Raw genomic sequence first — 18,872 nt, forward strand, 5'->3', positions numbered from 1 at the left:
TGCTACAGCACTACACACCCAGGCCGACGCGATCGCTGGCCTCAGTAAGGTACCTGAATGTGTATAAATGGACTTCAGGGTACCCTCTTGCTTTCTATCCGCAGCATCCTTGAGGGTAGTCGTATCCTGTGACGGCAGGGCTACCCTCTTGGATAAGCGTGTTAAAGCTTTGTCCACCCTAGGGGAGGATTCCCAGCGTAACCTGTCCTTTGGCGGGAAAGGATATGCCATAAGAATCCGTTTGGAAATCTGCAGTTTTTTATCTGGAGATTCCCAAGCCTTTTCACATAACTCATTTAGCTCGTGTGAAGGGGGAAAGGTCACCACCTGCCTCTTTTCCCCATACATATGAACCCTCTTGTCAGGGACTGGGGTTTCCTCTGTGATGTGCAACACATCCTTAATTGCTATAATCATATAACGGATGGATTTAGCCAATTTTGGCTGTAACTTTGCATCATCGTAATCGACACTGGAATCAGAATCCATGTCGGTATCTGTGTCAACAATTTGGGATAGTGGGCGCTTCTGAGACCCTGACGGCCTCTGCAACATAGGATCAGGCACGGGCTGAGACCCTGACTGTCCTGAGGCTTCAGCTTTTTCCAACCTTTTATGCAAGGAAATAGCATTATCATTTAAAACCTTCCACATATCCATCCAATCAGGTGTCGGCGCCGTCAGCGGAGACACCACATTCATTTGCTCCCGCTCTGTTTCCACATAGCCTTCCTCGTCAAACATGTCGACACAAGCGTACCGACACACCACACACACAGGGAGTGCTCTTTTTGAAGACAGTTCCCCCACAAGGCCCTTTGGAGAGACAGAGAGAGAGTATGCCAGCACACACCCCAGCGCTATAAACCCAGGAATAACACAGTAACTTAATGTTAGCGCAGTAGCTGCTGTTTTATATTGATTTTTGCGCCTAATTTTGTGGGGCCCCCCCCTCTCTTTTTACCCTCTTCTACCGTGTATCTGCAGGGTAGAGCCTGGGGAGCTTCCCCTCAGCGGAGCTGTGGAGAAAAAATGGTGCTGGTGAGTGCTGAGGAAGAAGCCCCGCCCCCTCAGCGACGGGCTTCTGTCCCGCTTAAATGTACAATTCTTGGCGGGGGCTCATACATATATACAGTGCCCAACTGTATATATGCTAAACCTTTGCCAAAGAGGTCCCAACTGCTGCCCAGAGCGCCCCCCTGCGCCCTGCACCCTTACAGTGACCGGAGTATGTGAGGTGTGTGGGAGCAATGGCGCACAGCACTGGAGTCTTCTGCCGCCGATTTCGAAGTCTTCTTGCTTCTCATGCTCACCCGGCTTCTGTCTTCCGGCTCTGCGATCGGACGACAAGGGTGAGATCCTGTGTACGATCCCTCTGGAGCTAATGGTGTCCAGTAGCCTAAGAAGCAGGACCTATCTTCAGAGAGTAGGGCTGCTTCTCTCCCCTCAGTCCCACGATGCAGGGAGTCTGTTGCCAGCAGAGCTCCCTGAAAATAAAAAACCTAACAAAATACTTTCTTACAGCAAGCTCAGGAGAGCTCACTGAACAGCACCCAGCTCGTCCGGGCACAGATTCAAACTGAGGTCTGGAGGAGGGACATAGAGGGAGGAGCCAGAGCACACCAGAATATAAATTCTCTCTTAAAGGGCCCATGTCTCCTGCGGAGCCAGTCTATTCCCCATGGTCCTTACGGAGTCCCCAGCATCCACTAGGACGTTAGAGAAATTGTAATTTTCAGAGTTGCATAAATTAAGATGCACAGAGTTAAAACATTCTGTTCTATGTAATAAACTGCATAGGTTTTAAGTAAGTTACCTCTAATTTTTTTGAATAACACAGCATGATACTGTCATACGTGTCCAATTGGGCAGTACGGATGGTGTAATGGTTAGCATTACTGCCTCACAGCACTGAGGTCATGGGTTCGATTCCCACCATGGCCCTAACTGTGTGGAGTTTGTATATTCTCCCTGTACTTGCGCTGGTTTCCTGCGGGTACTCCGGTTTCCTCCCACAATCCAAAAATATAATGGTAGTTTAATTGGCTCCCAACAAAATTAACCATAGCATGAATCTGTCTGTGTGTACATGTGATAAGGAATATAGATTGTAAGCTCCACTGGGGCAGGGACTAATGTGAATGGCCAAATATTCTCTGTAAAGCGCTGTGGAAGATGTGCGCGCTATATAAATAACTGGTAATAAATAAAAAAATAATTGAGAGATACAAATGCTGAACCCCATCCCACAGCCATGAGTTTGTACTATGCTACTCACTGGAGCACTCAGAGGTTTACAACAGTACGTTTGTTTATTTAGAAGAGGAAAGAGGCAAAGCCGGCAGGAAAACAGGGGCATTAGTAACTTGCAGGAATTACAGTTTAAAGGTTACATAAAGCTGCTGATGTAACAATTTCCAAATACTAAAGATGTTGTGGAGATACCTAAACATTACCTTTTGGCTCTATATTCAAGGTTGCTAGCTGTTTCCCTGTAGGTATAATGAAGCCGTCCTCTAAGAGAATATCAACTGAAGGCTGTGTGCTTAAATATAAATAAAGAAACACAAATGTAGAAGACCTCAGGCTACAATACCCAACACAGCATTCAATACATTTAATGATGAATATGTTGTCACTGTCAATATAATATACCGAACCAAATATAAACACATGAAAAAGGAAAGTTTGTGTCGACATAAGACTTCATTTGTTAACCAAACCAGTTGTTGTCAGATAGATGATTGGTTATATAAATCTGGTTTTAGTCCCTCTCATACAAGCAGTTCCTCTATTCTTGGCTCAGGTCAGCAAGGACTGACAAGTGGAGTAATCTGCTCATACAAACTGAAAAGAGTCAGCACCATGTGTCACATTTCTACAAAAAATAATGTGATGAATGTGACAAGGTTAGTTGGAGTTACAGTAATGGACCACTATGACTGTACACCTACAGGCCTGCCATGCACCAAGTCGATGTTTGCATTTGTCACTGTATTCAAAGTTGTCCAGAGCATCAATCTGTTGAGATCTGACCTTTATGTGCGGAAGCAGAGGTATGAGCTTCTCAGAATGGAGTCAAAGAGTAACTAAAAGTCATGTGATGTATTATATAAGCAACCTTTTTGACATATAATTAAAAAATGAATCTATAGATTGTTCAGTATAGGCTGCCATAGGCTTTTATATTCCTTTCAACACCCCTAGTCACCAAACATGCTTCACTGTCAGCAGCAATGATTTAACACTTATGCTTGAGCTACAGTTTATAGGGGAATTCAATTAGCCATGTTAATTTACCGCAGCTAATTGATCCCCTGGGGGCTATCCAATTATCCATGACGCCAGAATTTATCAGACATTATAAACAAAAAAATATTTAAGTGCAGTTTTTGGGGCCGCAATAATGAAAACCCATATAGCAGGTCCAGGATCTTATCCCAGAACCTATGTGTTTTCACCCGAAAATGGGCTTGATTTGCCCTGGGGAAAAAAACAATCGGGCAAAAAAATTGCAGTAAAGTCGTTTTTGTTTTTTTAGCCCCCAAATTTCTTGAGCACAATTAAATACCCCCCTTGAATATAAAATAAAATGTGTATGACATATATACCCACACACAAGTATACTTGGGGGCTGCCCATTGATATACTACTCTAGAATACAAATCAATTGGATTCAGTATGTATTAAGCCAAATGTGAAATCCAGTACCCGTTTTGTAAAACTAGCTCTTTGGCCTGTGCTATGATCCATTCTAGGTTAGCTGTGGCGTTCCATGGTTTCTTTGACTTAGGATCATTCTGGAGATCTTGAAAAATCTGGTGAGAATAAGAATAGACAGAGAAAAAAAAAAATATGTTTTATATATATATATATATATATATATATATATATATATATATATATATATATATATATATATATATATATATATATATATATATATATATATATATATAATTCATGTATAGATGGCAACACATCAGTCAAATGCCTTAGTATACCGCTAACACATCAGTAGTTCGATAATACAGCTCCTAGTATTACAAGAAATACAAAGTTGTAGCTCTACAGTAACTAAAGACATCCTTTTTACCAATACCTCTCCAGCATTTAATTCCAAAATATTATTTTTGTCTTTTTATTTTTCTATTGCGCTGTGCTGTGGGTTTTCGGTGACTGAGCCAAGTATGAGTCGAATGTTGTACACTGCCTTGTTTTTGTTCCATTTTGGAAGAGTGCAACAAGAAGAATAAACTGCAAAGTAAAGACAGATAAATACTCCCCCACACTGAGTCACACAACACTGGCACCCACTAGAGAGCGACTGAGCCATTAAAAGAAAGAAAAAAAAAGAAAAAAAGAAATGGATTGTTGGGCATAATACACAGTATTTATGGTGGCAGACAGTATTTGTATTGCAAACTGCACATCAGGCCCAGCATGGACTTGTGTAGAATTATTCTGAAGTTGCTTAGTTATAGATTAGGTTTTGTATTTAGATAGGAAAATACCGAATTAAAAAAAAAAAAAAGTGATCTGGGACTAGTTGGATTGCTTGCATTGTAGGGAACCATCAGCACCAATGGGACTATTACTATTCACTAGTAGCATCAGGTGTGCAAGACTTACTACAAACACCTACATAATCTCAGACTAAGGTCATGCAGGTTTTGTAACACAGAAGTACACCCACATTCCATCTCACATTTGTCTTCAATATAAAATAAATAAAATCACAAGTCCAAAAACATAACATTTTATAAGAAAAAAAAAAACCTTGTAGAAAATGATGTAATACAGAAATTAATAGATCTATGGATACACAGTGGCTTGCAAAAGTATTCAATCACATAAAAAGTAGATGTGTCTGTAACAAATGACAGTTTCAGATTGCTTCAGAGATTATTTCTATTTGCAACCAGTAAGCTCTAAAGGGGGGTACACACGTAGAGATGTGAACAAAAACGCTCACTTGCATGCAGGCCAATCTAGAGTCAGCAATAGGCTATACACGCGGAGCGATGTGTGCTTAATTTCTAAGCAATCTAATCAGATTGCTTAGAATTTAAGCACACATCTCTAGGTGTGTAACCACCCTTTAAAGTCAATTTTCAAACTCATAATTTATTATTTATCTGCTGATTTGTTGTGAACTTTTAAATATGTAATAAGCATTTTTTATTTTTAAGTTAGAAAAGTATCTTTGCTCCTACACAGGATTAAATAATTTCAGTTGCGATTGATTATGAGACCAATAACATACAGCATTTGGGGTATAATTTTACAGTCGAAAAAAGAATAATTCTTGTAAAGGTGTTGGTGGTGCTCCCCACGAGTCCAATATGTCACTATTATGTATAAAGGGTTTCTTAGCCTTAGAGGCAAAGAACAAAGACAACTCTTTTGTGGGGCACAATTATGTGTATGTCATATTGTTTACAATTTAATTTGAATATCAACCTTTAATACAATTAAATTGAATAAGAGTATTTCAATAGACCTGTATTTTCTAATACAATTTTTAACACAACATTCATTGTTATCAGTGTAATCAAAATACTGTAGATATGGGTAAAAATTTAGACAGTGGGACTGTAATCCAGAAAGTGTAGTATATTATTGCATTCTCTCTTAGGGCAATATCCAATTACCCATGGCCATTTACCTTATGGTAACAGTTTCAGGTGAAAAAGTGGCTGGTTCTTGCGGGAGAGGGGGGGGGGGGATAAACAGGTTTCACTGAACCAATGTATTTTCATGAGAAAATGTGTTTTTTTGTTAAAAGACTGGTAAATCATCAGGAAAAACTAACGTTTTTCGCACCCGATGTTTTATCGTGCCTAATTGGATACCCACTTTAGGATTAATTCTACATATGGTGAAAATATATATTTTAGGCACCTCTTTAAAGGGGAACAAACAGTACGAAATGAAGTATAATTCAGTAACACTGTGGTGAGGTTCCACTAGTACTATTCATATCCTACAGTAGTTTCACATTAATATCCTATGGATGATAAATGTGGTATATATAATCTTAATATCATACTTGTTTCTCAGTGATGTGCAACTTATGATTATTTCAACTCTTAAAACACAAACATTGTTTGTAATGTTGAAATAAACCAGTGCTAGTTGAAGCCTTCTTGCTTTCAAGTGAATCTGCAGGTATGCTGGAACTTGTATTTTAAAAAAGGAACCGCAAACACAATCTGTCCAACACGCTATGATTAATAGCAACGGCTGTCCGGCGTTCTGATTGGGTATTCATAATGCCTCTTTCATGCATATGTAACGGTTAGGACAACTTCGACCTTAATAGACAGACCTGCGTCCACAGGAAGTGACAAGCAATTTGGGCTGAAACACGCAAATTTTCCTTCGGGGGCCCGATGGACGAATCGGGACTAAAGTCCAGCATTGCACGGACTATGCTTAATATTAAGCTACATGCAAGTACTATACCCCCTCTTCTCTTCATTCTAATACCGCTTTCACATCGCAAATGCCGTGTCGCACCAGGGAATTGGAAACGGGTCTTTTCTGGATGCGACCTGGCATTGGACCCTTTTCAACTGGCTTCCCGACCCGGCAATATGCCGTGTCGGGTTGCCATCGGGGGCGGGGACAGAGGCGGCGCTGGGAGATGAGATAATCTTCGCGCCGCCTCTGCCTATACTGTGAACGGGTCCCATTGACCCAGCAACACGTTCACACTGCACCTGACCCAATAATAACTCAGGAATAACCCTCTTTTATTCCCAGGTTGAATTACCGGGTCAGGCGACCAGGAATTTGGGAGTGATACCGGGTAATTTGTGCGGTGTGAAAAGGGTATAAGTTGTGCACACGGTTATCCTGGGTGGCTCTGGCTCTTGTCCCTGCAATGCCTCCGGCACCAGGGGCCACCGAACTCCCGCAAAGTACTCACCTATGCCCATTTTTTTTATCCTTTTTCTTTTTTTCAGGATACATGATCCCCCTGTTGTCTTAAAAACCAATCATTTGCACAACGGCCAAAATCAGAAATGGGGTGATGCGTGCATGCACCCCTTATCTTATTCACATACATAAACACAGAATGCTGAATTAGTAAAATATTAATCCAGCCACTGAAGATTTACCGGTCTCTGGCTTTGACAAAACAGATGTCCGTTCCAATTCTGAAACTCGTCGGATTTAGGGTGGAATCCAATAAACTGCTGTGAACTATTGCAGCTAATGGATTCCCCTGGGGCTATCCTATTAGCACCATAGCCTGGCACTTAATTGAGGTTTTGCTTCACATGCCTCGGGCATGCAAAGCAGAATCCCGATAAGCAGCCCCAGGAGATATGTTTTTGGCTCATGAATCCCATGTGTTTTCACCCAGTAATGGGTGGATTTACCGCACAGTATAAAATGGGCTGTAATTGGATAGGCCAATAGCATTATCAGACTAAAAAGCCTGTTTTTACCGTGCAGTAGATAACTGCATGTAATAGGATACTGCCCTTAATATAGGATGTATTTTTTGTCCCTGTGAATATGTGTCTGACTTTTAAGTTTCAGGTATCTTGATTATTAGGAGACTTTTACAAATGTTGGTTTTATTCTTGCACAGTGTGTGTACTAAACAGACAACCTTACCGGTTTTTCTGTAAATTGTGAAGTAACAGACAGACTGTGTATGCTGTTGGGTCATTCCACATCAGATCAAAAATGAAATGACCGCAACCCATCTCAGATTTATTTATTTTTTCTAAGAGAAGATCTAAAATAAAACTATTTCTGCTAAATATCTTGACTGTCTGTTAGTTTCTAAAATACAGATTTTTTCAATGCATTAACTATTTACTAATCGCAGCTTATTTATTTATTCCAGCTTAGGGGTATATTCAATTAATGTCGGAACACTACCGACGAAAGGATCAGACATGTAAGTATTCAATATTCGACAGGTATGGCCTGTTCTCGACAATGTCAATCCGACTTTTTATTTATTTATTTTTTAAAGTCGGACTGACATTTTCGGAAATGGGGCTAAAACATGTTGGAGTTTGGGCGCGTTCCTGACAATACACGTGTATTCCGACGACATGTCGGGAATTCTCGACTTGTCGTAAAAAAAACCAGCCGGCATTGAATAGGTCGGAACCGCTTCTGACCTGAAACAGTCGTCTTTCCGTCAAGACAGCAGTTTCCGACAGGCATTGCATTATGGGTGTTTACTAAGGAATCAAAATTTTACTCCCAAATCCAAACCAAATTACTTTACCTGCCACACATTTAAAGTTACAGCAAAAATGCAAGTTTTTGGAACAGAATTAAAAATGCTAGGTTAAATCAACATTATATATTTACATTTTTTTTTTTAGGTGTTTAACAAAAAGGTATACATTACTAACACAAACAAATCAGCATGGTTTCATAATAATGAAGTTGACGTTCAATCACTACTGTTGTACCGCATACATAATTTACACATTAAAAACCATACCAAAAAAAAAAGTGAACAAAACTGGGGCAACCTTCTTATACAGAAACTAAAACTTAACAGAAACTGATGGTAAGGAGACTCCATTTCCAAACCAAAACAAACTTTCCAGAGAAAGAAAGGGAGATAGACAGAATGAAAAATGGTCAATGATGGCAGCTGCTCCTCCAAAGTGCACATTTGGTAGTCTTTTAAAAACGGACTTCTATCTACTCAAAAACCACTGGATTACATCAAGGCCCCCACAAGTACGATCATGGTTCAAAATGGAAATTAGGGGGGGGGGGGGGGGGGGGGAGTTGTGCTACCACAGGGAAAATATATGGTTTTGCACATGAAAAGAAGTTAATTGGCCACAGTGGTGCAAAACATAGCTTTTATTAGTATTGACTTAACATCAAATTTGTTTAAAATTCACTGTCTCAGGTTACAATATAAGGCGAGTAATCACAAATACAGCACATAGAAAATACTTGTGAACTAAAAATACAATGACCAGCTATATACATTCATAAATGTTAGTATTGCAATTTATATGCGACGATGGCCAGATTTATCAAGCCTTGGAGAGTGATAAATTGCACGGTGATAAAGTACCAACCAACCAGCTCCTATTATGTTACAGAGTGTGTTTGAAAAAAAAAACTATGGTAAAACTTACATTTGTTAACTTTTTTCCTTCAAAATCCATAGGATCCACAGGTTTACCTTAAGTATGCTGGTGGAGACCAGGACAGGCATCAAATGGAGCTCTTTATAAAGCATGTCACATGAGAATCCACAGTAGGTGGATTTCCCCATTTTGTACAATAAGCAGCCAGTAACAGATACAAGGAGTTTACCCTTTTAGGTACAGTAATTCTTGCTAGTTTTCCATGCCTCACTCATAGCATTTGAGAAATGGTCAGTGTGGAAACTCAGTCACTACCACTGTTTGGCGTTTACAAAAAGGATCTTTTGATTTTGGTGCCATTTCAGTATCTTGAATGTGGCTGCCCTAACTAAAGCAGACACATTAAAATTTAAATTGCACATCTTCCTCCCCAGAGGGGGAGTCAGCATCAGAGAAATCAACATGATCTGCTGCAGCAAAAGATTCCTCCAAATCTGAGCGTGCCGTAGACTAAGAAGATGGCACAGCACGTTAGGTGGCAGTAGGTGTAGGTAGTGTTACCTGGTCCTGCAATATGTTGTGGAATGCAGCTGATGAAGCTGCCAGACTCTGCACAGAGTTAGAAAACATGTCCAACCAGGGAGGAAGGACAGATGGAGCCGGTATCTGCTGATAAACAGGTTGAAAATTATGAGGTAGACCATAGGGGTGGCAACAAACAGAGCTGCAATATGGTCAGCAATTTTAGCTAGTATGTGAGAAAATGAGGCCCAATGAGGCTCCTGTAATGGCATGGGGGAGCTGACGGACCAGGTGGGACAAAACAAGAGGTGCACTGACAGTCTTGTTATAAATCCGGAGGTAATACCTCTGCTAACCATGCTAAAAGTCTAATAAAAATAAGGCCTTAAGTGCTGGGACGAGAGACTGGTGACAGTACGACAGAGGGGAAAGCATTTGTGCTGTGCAACGCGATCCTTCCCATTCTGCAGTACACTGGCCTGGCCACCTCTGGTCACGGTCTGCAAAGCCATCACAAGGGCAGTGTTTCACTTCATCTGGGGCTCCAAGATGGACAGAGTTAAGCGGCCAGTTATGTATAAGGAGACCCTCAAAGGTGGAATGGGAATACCAGATATCCCCACCTTGCTGAGAGCCTTCTTTGTGTGTAACTGTGGGGGTAATTCAGAGTTGATCACAGCACCAAATTGGTTAGCAGATGGGCAAAACCATCTGCACTGCAGGTGTGGCAGATATAACATTTGCAGAGAGTTAGATTTGGGGAGGTTATTTTGTTTCTGTGCAGGGTAAATACTGGTTGCTTTATTTTTACACTGCAATTTAGATTTCAGTTTTAACACACCCCACCCAAATCTAACTCTCTCTGCACGTTATATCTGCTCCCCATGCAGTGAGCATGGTTTTTTTGCCCAACTGCTAACAAATTTGCTGCTGCGATCAACTCTGAATTAGGCCCTGTATCCGCAGGACTTTGTGTGAGAACTTTAAAGACACTGCAGGAAACTCCATGTCCAGCTTCTTCCTATTACCTCTTTGGAGGGTCCTTGGCTGGGACAAATGGGACAGCTCTATTCCTTACAACTGGAACACTCCCTGGATCTACACGGATGTGTCCAAGTTTGTGAGGGAGCACCAACCGGAGGGAGTTAAACCTGACTTGTGGAAACCTAAGACTACTCATAAGCTGATCAGCGCAAAAGATGTTATGGAACCTATTCTAGGGCTCCGTTCAGCAACTGCCAAACAGTTTTGGGATAATGTGGCTTCCAAGAGGCTCCCAAACAGACACAAAGACTTGTCATTGATGCCCATCCAAGGAGGTCTGCCCCTCAGGTCATTCATGCACACCCGAAACCTGTGCAGGTACAGACATTGCCACTGGTGAATCATACATAAGGAAACATCAATGTACCTCTTCTGGGACAGTACCTACGCACAGTTGTTGTTAGATGCCCTAGAACACCAACTTAGAGACTGTGTGCCAAGGAACTGTCTTACGTACCACTCGGTACTTTATGGACTATTTCCTGGCACCCACACTTAAAGGGCAATCCAAGAGGCCAGGTGCCTTATGAACTGTGTTAAGGACCCTTTGTGGCTTGCCAGAAATCGCCCATCCACGAATAAGACTATTCCATCATGGACAGTCTGCCACTTTCCCATCTGAACTGTTTAACGAGACTTGGGACCGTGGCCCCTTTCGCAGCACAAGCAGAAAGTTTGTGCAGTCTCTGCACAGCTCAAGACTTACTCACTCACTGCGATGATCCTTCATGGAGCCAACGTCAGGATCCCTCCCTGCAAACGGCCGGACACGCCTGCGTTTTCCTCAACACTCCTGGAAAACGGTGAGTTGACACCCCCGTCCAGCCTCTTCCTGTCACTCTTCTTGCGTTCGCCTCTGCGACTGCTTTGTTATTCTTGTCGCTGCCCGGCGACGGCCGACGCACCTGCGCATTGCGACCCATGCGCACTTCAGTCCTGATCTCACCGCTGCGAAAAACGTCAGCGTGCGATCAGATCGGAATGACCCCCAATGTCTTAATGTAACAACCACATAGAGATGCTTTTTAAGCTATTACATGGCCTTTATTTTATACCAGACAAATTACATAAAATCTGGCCTACGGTATCCAAATTATGTTGGAGGAACTGTGCGGAGGTGGGAGATCTCTTCCATATTTTTTGGACTTGTCTGAACAGCCGTCCGCTTTGGAAGGATGTTTTCACCCTCGCATCCAATGGTTTTACATTTCACCCCCCATGAGTCTCCTTCACTAGCCCTTTTACATGTCTACCCAAGTGATCTGTTGAACGTGGATCGTTATTTCCTAGGCCACATACTTATTGCTACTAGAGCTGCGATCGCCCAAGATTAGAAAAATCCCTCCCCCACAGTGCTTCCTAAAATTATCCGAAAGATTCACCATGCCTTTCAGATAGGTAAACCCAGGGTTTCTTACGCCTTTAAAGCCAATTCTCCACTGGTTAGGTGATTCAGTTGGCATGAATACTCCACATCGAGAGATGGTGCTAAATTTGTTACTTGAAACAGATTAGTTTTATGCATTTTGACATTTGGTGTTCTTTTTCATAAGGTCTACTGTCTCTGCTCTTTTTATTGTACGTCTTCTTCCTATACATTTCATATACTATGTTTATTTTTTGTGTGTGTGCTAAATGTTTGCATAATTAATTTGATAAGGTGTTGTCAGACCCCATTTCCCTGCTCCCCGACCCTCTCCCCGCTCCCTTTTTTTCTGTATTCTTCCCCTTTCCGTGGTTAACGGAACAATACTCTAAATTACTGATGGAAAGAAAAAAAAGAAAAAAAAAAGACCCTAACATGGCTCAGATACATTCAATACTGCATTGATGTGACAATGATCTATTATTTCAAACAGAGCAAAGTATTTTCCCAAAATACTCGATCATCATATTATTAAAGTGTTCCCTTAGTGTGCAGTATGTTTTACACACTATTTCAGAACGGCTACACATCTTTATTTTTAATCTTTATTTTGGGGTTTTTTAAAAATAGTTTGGCGTTAGTAATTCAATACTAATAAATTCAGTTTGGCCTCTCACTCCAGCCATCAGCAAGTGTGTATGCACTTGCCAATGCTGGCTCCCCTACCGAGTCCGGTCATTGCCGGTGTCGCTGGTTACACACGTCGTTTAGCGTGTACCCAGTTTAAGGGAGAACACCGTAATATTCTACACTGTGTAAATAACACCCCCACTGCCTCATATACTTGATTTAATTTAAATGCATTAAGGGTCCATATTAAAAGGTATGTAAAGAAGGTACAGCGCTAATGGTTTACACAATTAAAATACAGTTTAATATGCTGAATAAAAAGGTATAAAAAAATAAAATTGATAAAATTAAATATCAGTTAGCAACAAGCTTAGGGATAAAAGAAAAAAAGTTCAATTCAATATTTTGCATCAGCTGTAAATTTCGCTAGGACAGTGTCCCTTGGTAGAATGGACAGTTCACAATTCTGGGCATGTATATGTGTAGACATCCATTATTTAAATAGGGTTACCAGCTTTGTGTTCCAGAATGTTGGATCCCATAGCGATGGTTCCTAATGGCAGCAGGAACCACAAGTCGTCTTTTTGTTCTTTGCCTCTCAGGCAAAGCAACCCTTTATACATAATGCTTATCAGCCACTGCAGACTAGTAATTGTAAAACAACTGTTGCAGCACCAGCCTTTAGTTTGATGGGGTAAAACTAAATACAAAACCTAAACCGTAACTAAGCAACTTCATAACTCAATAAAGAACCCATCCAACACAATGGGAGTGTGCTTTTTTTCTATTTTTCCTTGTTGATCTATTAGGGGTTGGTTAGATGATGCTTGAGGACTGCAATTACCAAACAGTATCACAGATTTACAAATGTAAAGCTCTGGCCTTTGGACTTGGTTATTGTAGAATAAACTTTTTATTGTTCAACCACAGCAGTGTTGCTTTGTCCTTATGCATTGTTCTGCTTAAAGGAATCAGTGGTGGAACTGCCAGAGGCAATGGAGTCAGTTGCCACCAGGCACCAAAACTGAAGAGGGCACCTCTCCCTCATTGCCCCAGCTTCCACCATCCCCTTTTAAGTGCCCAAACTCAGCTGTCGTTACCCTGCATTTTGCCCCTCCAGCTCTACTTTTTGGATGTCTATCCGCTGCTATGGTACGGATAGTCAATTGACTGACAATTCAGGTGCTGCATGTGGTTCAGCTAGTGCTGCCCTTGTGCCCCGGACCTTGCTATCTTCTCCATGTCTGCTGCCTGGGCTTATTTCCAGTGTACAGCATCGGACTCAGGGAGCGATGAGGAGTGGGTGTCCACAATCACTGGCTTTCTGTTCGAGTACATTCAAGAGGATGTCAGCTGGATAAAGTTGGTATTTTGTGAAGTGAGAGTGCGCTGCAGGAGTGCAGGACTCAGGATTAGGGAGAGGGAGATTAGGGATGGGGGGCGGCAGCACAGCACAGTGTGAATACTAATACACAATACACTGTGTACTGCTCCACTCCAAGCATACCAGGGAAGGAACAGCTGTGACTTTTAGTCCTACATCAGCTGGGGAGCCATGCATACAATTACCCTTTTGGTGACCTAGCTCCTCTCTTTTACACTCCAGTAGTTTCTTTTACTACTTATTTTGCATTGGTGGTGCATGGGATGCATTTATAAACTGTTAAAGGCATTTCTTTTATCTGAATTGAACTGACTAATGTAATACCTTTGCCACAGTTTGAAAAAATAGGATTTTGGTACTTACCAGGTAAATACTTTTCTTTGAATCCATAGGGGGCACTGGAGTACTCTTGGGATATGGACGGCTTCCACAGGAAGTAGGCACTGAATAAATTAATTTTGGAACTATACCTCCCCTCCATATCCCTGAGTACCTCAGTGTTTTTTACTGAGCCGAACAGGAGCGATAGAGAGGTTGACAATGGAGCATTACATATAACATAACGGACAACAATAAAGTTGACCCAACATTACTGAGAACTAAACAGTTGACACCATAACTTGTTAATTTGAACCAGTCGGTGAAAGTGTGTTACCATAAGATCTACTGAACCTACCCCAAACTAGGTAAACTGCTCTGGGTTGGCGTCCAGTGCCCCCTATGGATTCAAAGAAAAGGATTTACCTGGTAAGTACCAAAATCCTATTTTCTTTTTCATCCACTAGGGGTCACTGGAGTACTCTTGGGACGTACTAAAGTTTCCCCCGCGGGCGGGAGAGCTGTTTGGCACCTGTAACACTAGGCGGCCAAAGCTAGATGCTGATGCCGCAAACGTATCAAACTTGTAGAGGCGCACAAACGTGTGCACCGAAGACCATGTAGCCGCCCGGCAAAGCTGTGTCGTAGAAGCTCCACGACTCGCTGACCATGATGTTCCCACAGCACGTGTGGAATGAGCTGTTATCGATGCAGGCGGCTGTAACCTAGCATGAAGGTAAGTCTGACGTATGGTCACTTTAATCCAACTGGATAAGGTCTGCCTAGAAGCTGGCCAACCCATCTTGGCAGCATCATAGAGAGCAAACAACGTATCCGTCTTACGAACGGTCGACGTTCGGGATACATAAATGCGTAATGCGCGTACCACATCCAACCTACCAGAGTCTCCTGTTAACATAGGAACTACTATTGGTTGATTGATGTGAAAAGATGACACAACCTTTGGTAGAAAAGCAGAATTCGCTCGGAATTCCGCTCTGTCATCATGAAACACTAAATACGGTGGTTTGCACGACAAAGCACCCAATCTGAAACACGCCTTGCTGACGCTAAGGCTAAAAGAAACATTATTTTCCCAAGTGAGAAATTTAATATCCACTTGTTGTAAGGGTTCATAATAAAAAGACTAACAAATCTAAAAACCAGATTCAAGTCTTATGGCGCAGTAGGTAGAGTGAATGGAGGCTGAACTCTGAGGACACCCTGCATAAAAGGTGTGAACCGACGGCAATAGGGCCAATCTACTATGAAATTAAATGGACAACGCCGATATCCGCACTTTTAGTGTGGATAAACTCAGACCTCTATCTAACCTAGGCACGCCAAATTCTGTAATAATGAGCTGCCGTAACCGGCTTCCTAGCTCGTAACATGGTTGGAATACCCGATTCTGGAATGCCCTCTCTTCTTAAGAGGGCTGTCTCAACAGCCACCCCGTCAAACGCGGCCGCGCTAAATCGGGTAAAAGGAACGGACCCTGCTGTAACAGGTCAGAACGTAGTGGGAGCGGCCAAAGACCGACTGCGAGTAGACCGCGGAGATCCGAGAACCAAGCTCTCCGAGGCCAAAGAGGCGCCACTAGTATAACTGTGACGGACTCTCCTTTGATCCGTTTTAGCCACAGAGGGAGCAGCGGAAACGGTGGAAATAGATACGCGAGACTGTATGGCCACGCGATTGTGAGAGCATCCACCGCCACTGCCTTTGGATTTCTTGTTCTGGACACGACCTAGGGCGTTTGATGATTGTGGCGAGATGCCATCAGGTCCACCTGCGGGTAACTCCACTTCTGGACCAGCATGTGAAATACTTCTGGATTTAATGCCCATTCTCCTGGATGAAAATTCAGACGGCTGAGATAATCCGCCTCCCAGTTGTCCACTCCCGGAATGACTACTGCCGACAATATCATTTGGTGATACTCGGCCCAATAGAGGATTCAAGCTGCAGATGTGACTGCTTACCTCTTTGCTTTTTTTTTTTTTTACAAATTTGGCACAACATGCAAAACACAGCTAAACTGTTTTTCATGAGAAGTGAGTGGATGAATTTTAAAATTTTTGTTTGCCATAAAAGAATATGTATAAAGTAACATATTAAGGCAGCAAATTAAGAAAAAAACCACAAGACATGACTAAATCTCTGAGTATATAGCATGCAAAACCGTGCCATACATGACGGGACACAGCAAAGATGCACGTGGACACATCTGTACCTCCCGCATTGCCATACGGTTTTTTGTTCCTCCTTGTTTGTTGATGTATGCGACTGCTGTCGCATTGTATGACTGCACCTGAACAGCCTGAGCCTGCAGCCTGTGCACTGCTTATAGTAGCGCATTGTAAATTGCCCGGAGTTCCAGGGCATTTATAGACAGCAATCTTTCGTGATCCGCCCAGAGACCCTGGAGCTGATAATTTTGAACTACAGCTCCCCAACCTCTGAGACTTGCGTCCGCCGTGAGAATTATCCAATTCCAGGCACCGAACCGTTTCCTGCGGTTAGATTCTGTACTTTGAGCCACCAGAGTAGAGACTCTCTGGCCCTTGGAGACAACCTCACTTCTGCAGTAAATCTGCAGATGCGAGCCCGACCACTGTGCGAACACATCCAATTGAAAAGGACGTGAGTGAAGTCCTCCGAACTGAAGCGCTTCGAAAGCAGCCACCATTGTCTAATAGGCGAATGCACAAGTGAACCGAGACTGTGCGTGGCTTGAGCACTAATTGTACCAGATGACGAATGACCTGTACTTTCTGTTCGGGTATGTAAATTCTTTGATTTACCGTATTGAGAATCATACCTAGGAATTGAAGTCGTTGAGACGGAATCATTCAGGAATTCGCGTAGACAATGGTAGGAAATCAGATTTTCCTCCCCACTTGGTCTGCGATCTATCTCGTTTGGAATCAGACTCCGCCTGTTAGGAACGTAGCCAAAGTGGACGTTATGCGCTACTAGCGAAGCTGAAAACGCAAGAACCAACTGCCAACGTCCAAAGAAGCTGTAGGCAGCAAGAAGTGTAAGGTGGTCTTTATTTAGGGCAAACCTGAACTGGAATGCCCTGCCACTACAGCCTTGTTACCTCAAACCCTTACCAAAGCAGGGCGAAGCAACAGCCCTACTGCTGTGTAGGGTATACTCCGATATGTAGTAAAACACCCAATAAATGCAATTGTCTCTGATTGGAAATTGTTCAGCCTTCGCTGAGAACCTGACGTACTGGCCTGGTGCTATGAGGGCTGGCGGCAAATCGACCGCAACAATGTAACTGAAACTGTCTGTGCAGTCTTTACGCAGAGTACTAACCACTATACGATCACGGCAACTTAAACGAGCCAGGTAGGAGATGAACCTACAATCTTGTTATGCATAGTCAGATGCGTTATACATTGCGCCACTGGCCCAGATTCGTATTTGTCCGACACACTGTGTGACCGACTTTGCAGCGAAGCTGCTTGTTTGATTATGCATAAATGCATATAGCAGAGGATAGTTTCAATCTGCCTACCTCTGGGTTATGGGCCCAGCATGCTTCCATTGCAGTACTCTGCTGCACATGTAAGTGCAAGAGATATTGTACTCCAACCAGTAAGTACACCACGGAAGTAACGTGTGTATAAACCTGCATTACCGTGCATGTGGTTACCAGCAATAGTGAATCTTCCTGTAGAGTCATGCTGTACAAAAACAATTAATAAATTAAACTCCTAACAACACCCCGCTCCTCCAGAGTCTAAGTGTTGTAGGGCAGCAACTTCCGAGAAAGAACCAGGAAGTAACATTAAAAGAAAAAATTGTCCTACCATGGATTTTTTTTTTTTTTTAAACACCTGTTAAACCAGGATCTGAACCAGTGTCCATGCAAACACAATGTTCACTGTGGCTGGAAAGCCTAACCACTTGGCTACAGAGCCACCTGTAAAAACAGTAAGCAAAGCTGCTGCGGTGTGGCCATGTTTTGCAGTGCTCAACAGATAGTGTTAATAAGCACTGAGTGCTGACCAATTATTCTTGCTTACTGCAAAATAGACTTAATGTCAGCATATTATATATATATATATATATATATACATACACATATACATATACACACACACACACACATATATACATATATACACACACACATATATACATATATACACACACACATACATTTTTTTATAATAATATCAAACACAGTGCAACATCCAATTGAGGATACAACCATCATCCACAAACACATGTATGCTAAGCCATATGGAAGCATTTCCAATGTACTCACTGAGGAAACCCATGGCCAATTATGTACTGAGACTGTTAACACTATCTGGTGTATAGACAGTAGTTGAACCCAGGATTCGAACCAATGACCCTGCAAGCAGCATCTACACTGTTGGCGGGAAGCCTAACCAGTAGGCTACATAGTCTCCCTGATACACAGGTATAACACATTTTTACAAGTCTGAAACTAAATGTGACCTCGCACAGGCTTAAAACCTGAGATGACTGC

The 18,872-nt window shown here is 42.3% G+C and overlaps 1 protein-coding gene across 1 annotated transcript in view; it reads right to left on the reverse strand.

Moving 5' to 3' along the window:
• LAS1L (LAS1 like ribosome biogenesis factor) overlaps positions 1-18,872 on the reverse strand; it is a 201,059-nt gene that overhangs the window by 38,854 nt on the left and 143,333 nt on the right. The window contains exons 7-8 of the mRNA XM_063937222.1: positions 3,712-3,818; positions 2,457-2,545 (exon numbers count right to left, since the gene is read on the reverse strand). Of these exons, the coding sequence (XP_063793292.1) occupies positions 2,457-2,545; positions 3,712-3,818 (196 nt within the window). The remainder of the gene's footprint in view (positions 1-2,456; positions 2,546-3,711; positions 3,819-18,872) is intronic.

This window comes from Pseudophryne corroboree, chromosome 8 (assembly GCF_028390025.1).
Source record: "Pseudophryne corroboree isolate aPseCor3 chromosome 8, aPseCor3.hap2, whole genome shotgun sequence".
Classification (NCBI taxonomy): domain Eukaryota; kingdom Metazoa; phylum Chordata; class Amphibia; order Anura; family Myobatrachidae; genus Pseudophryne; species Pseudophryne corroboree.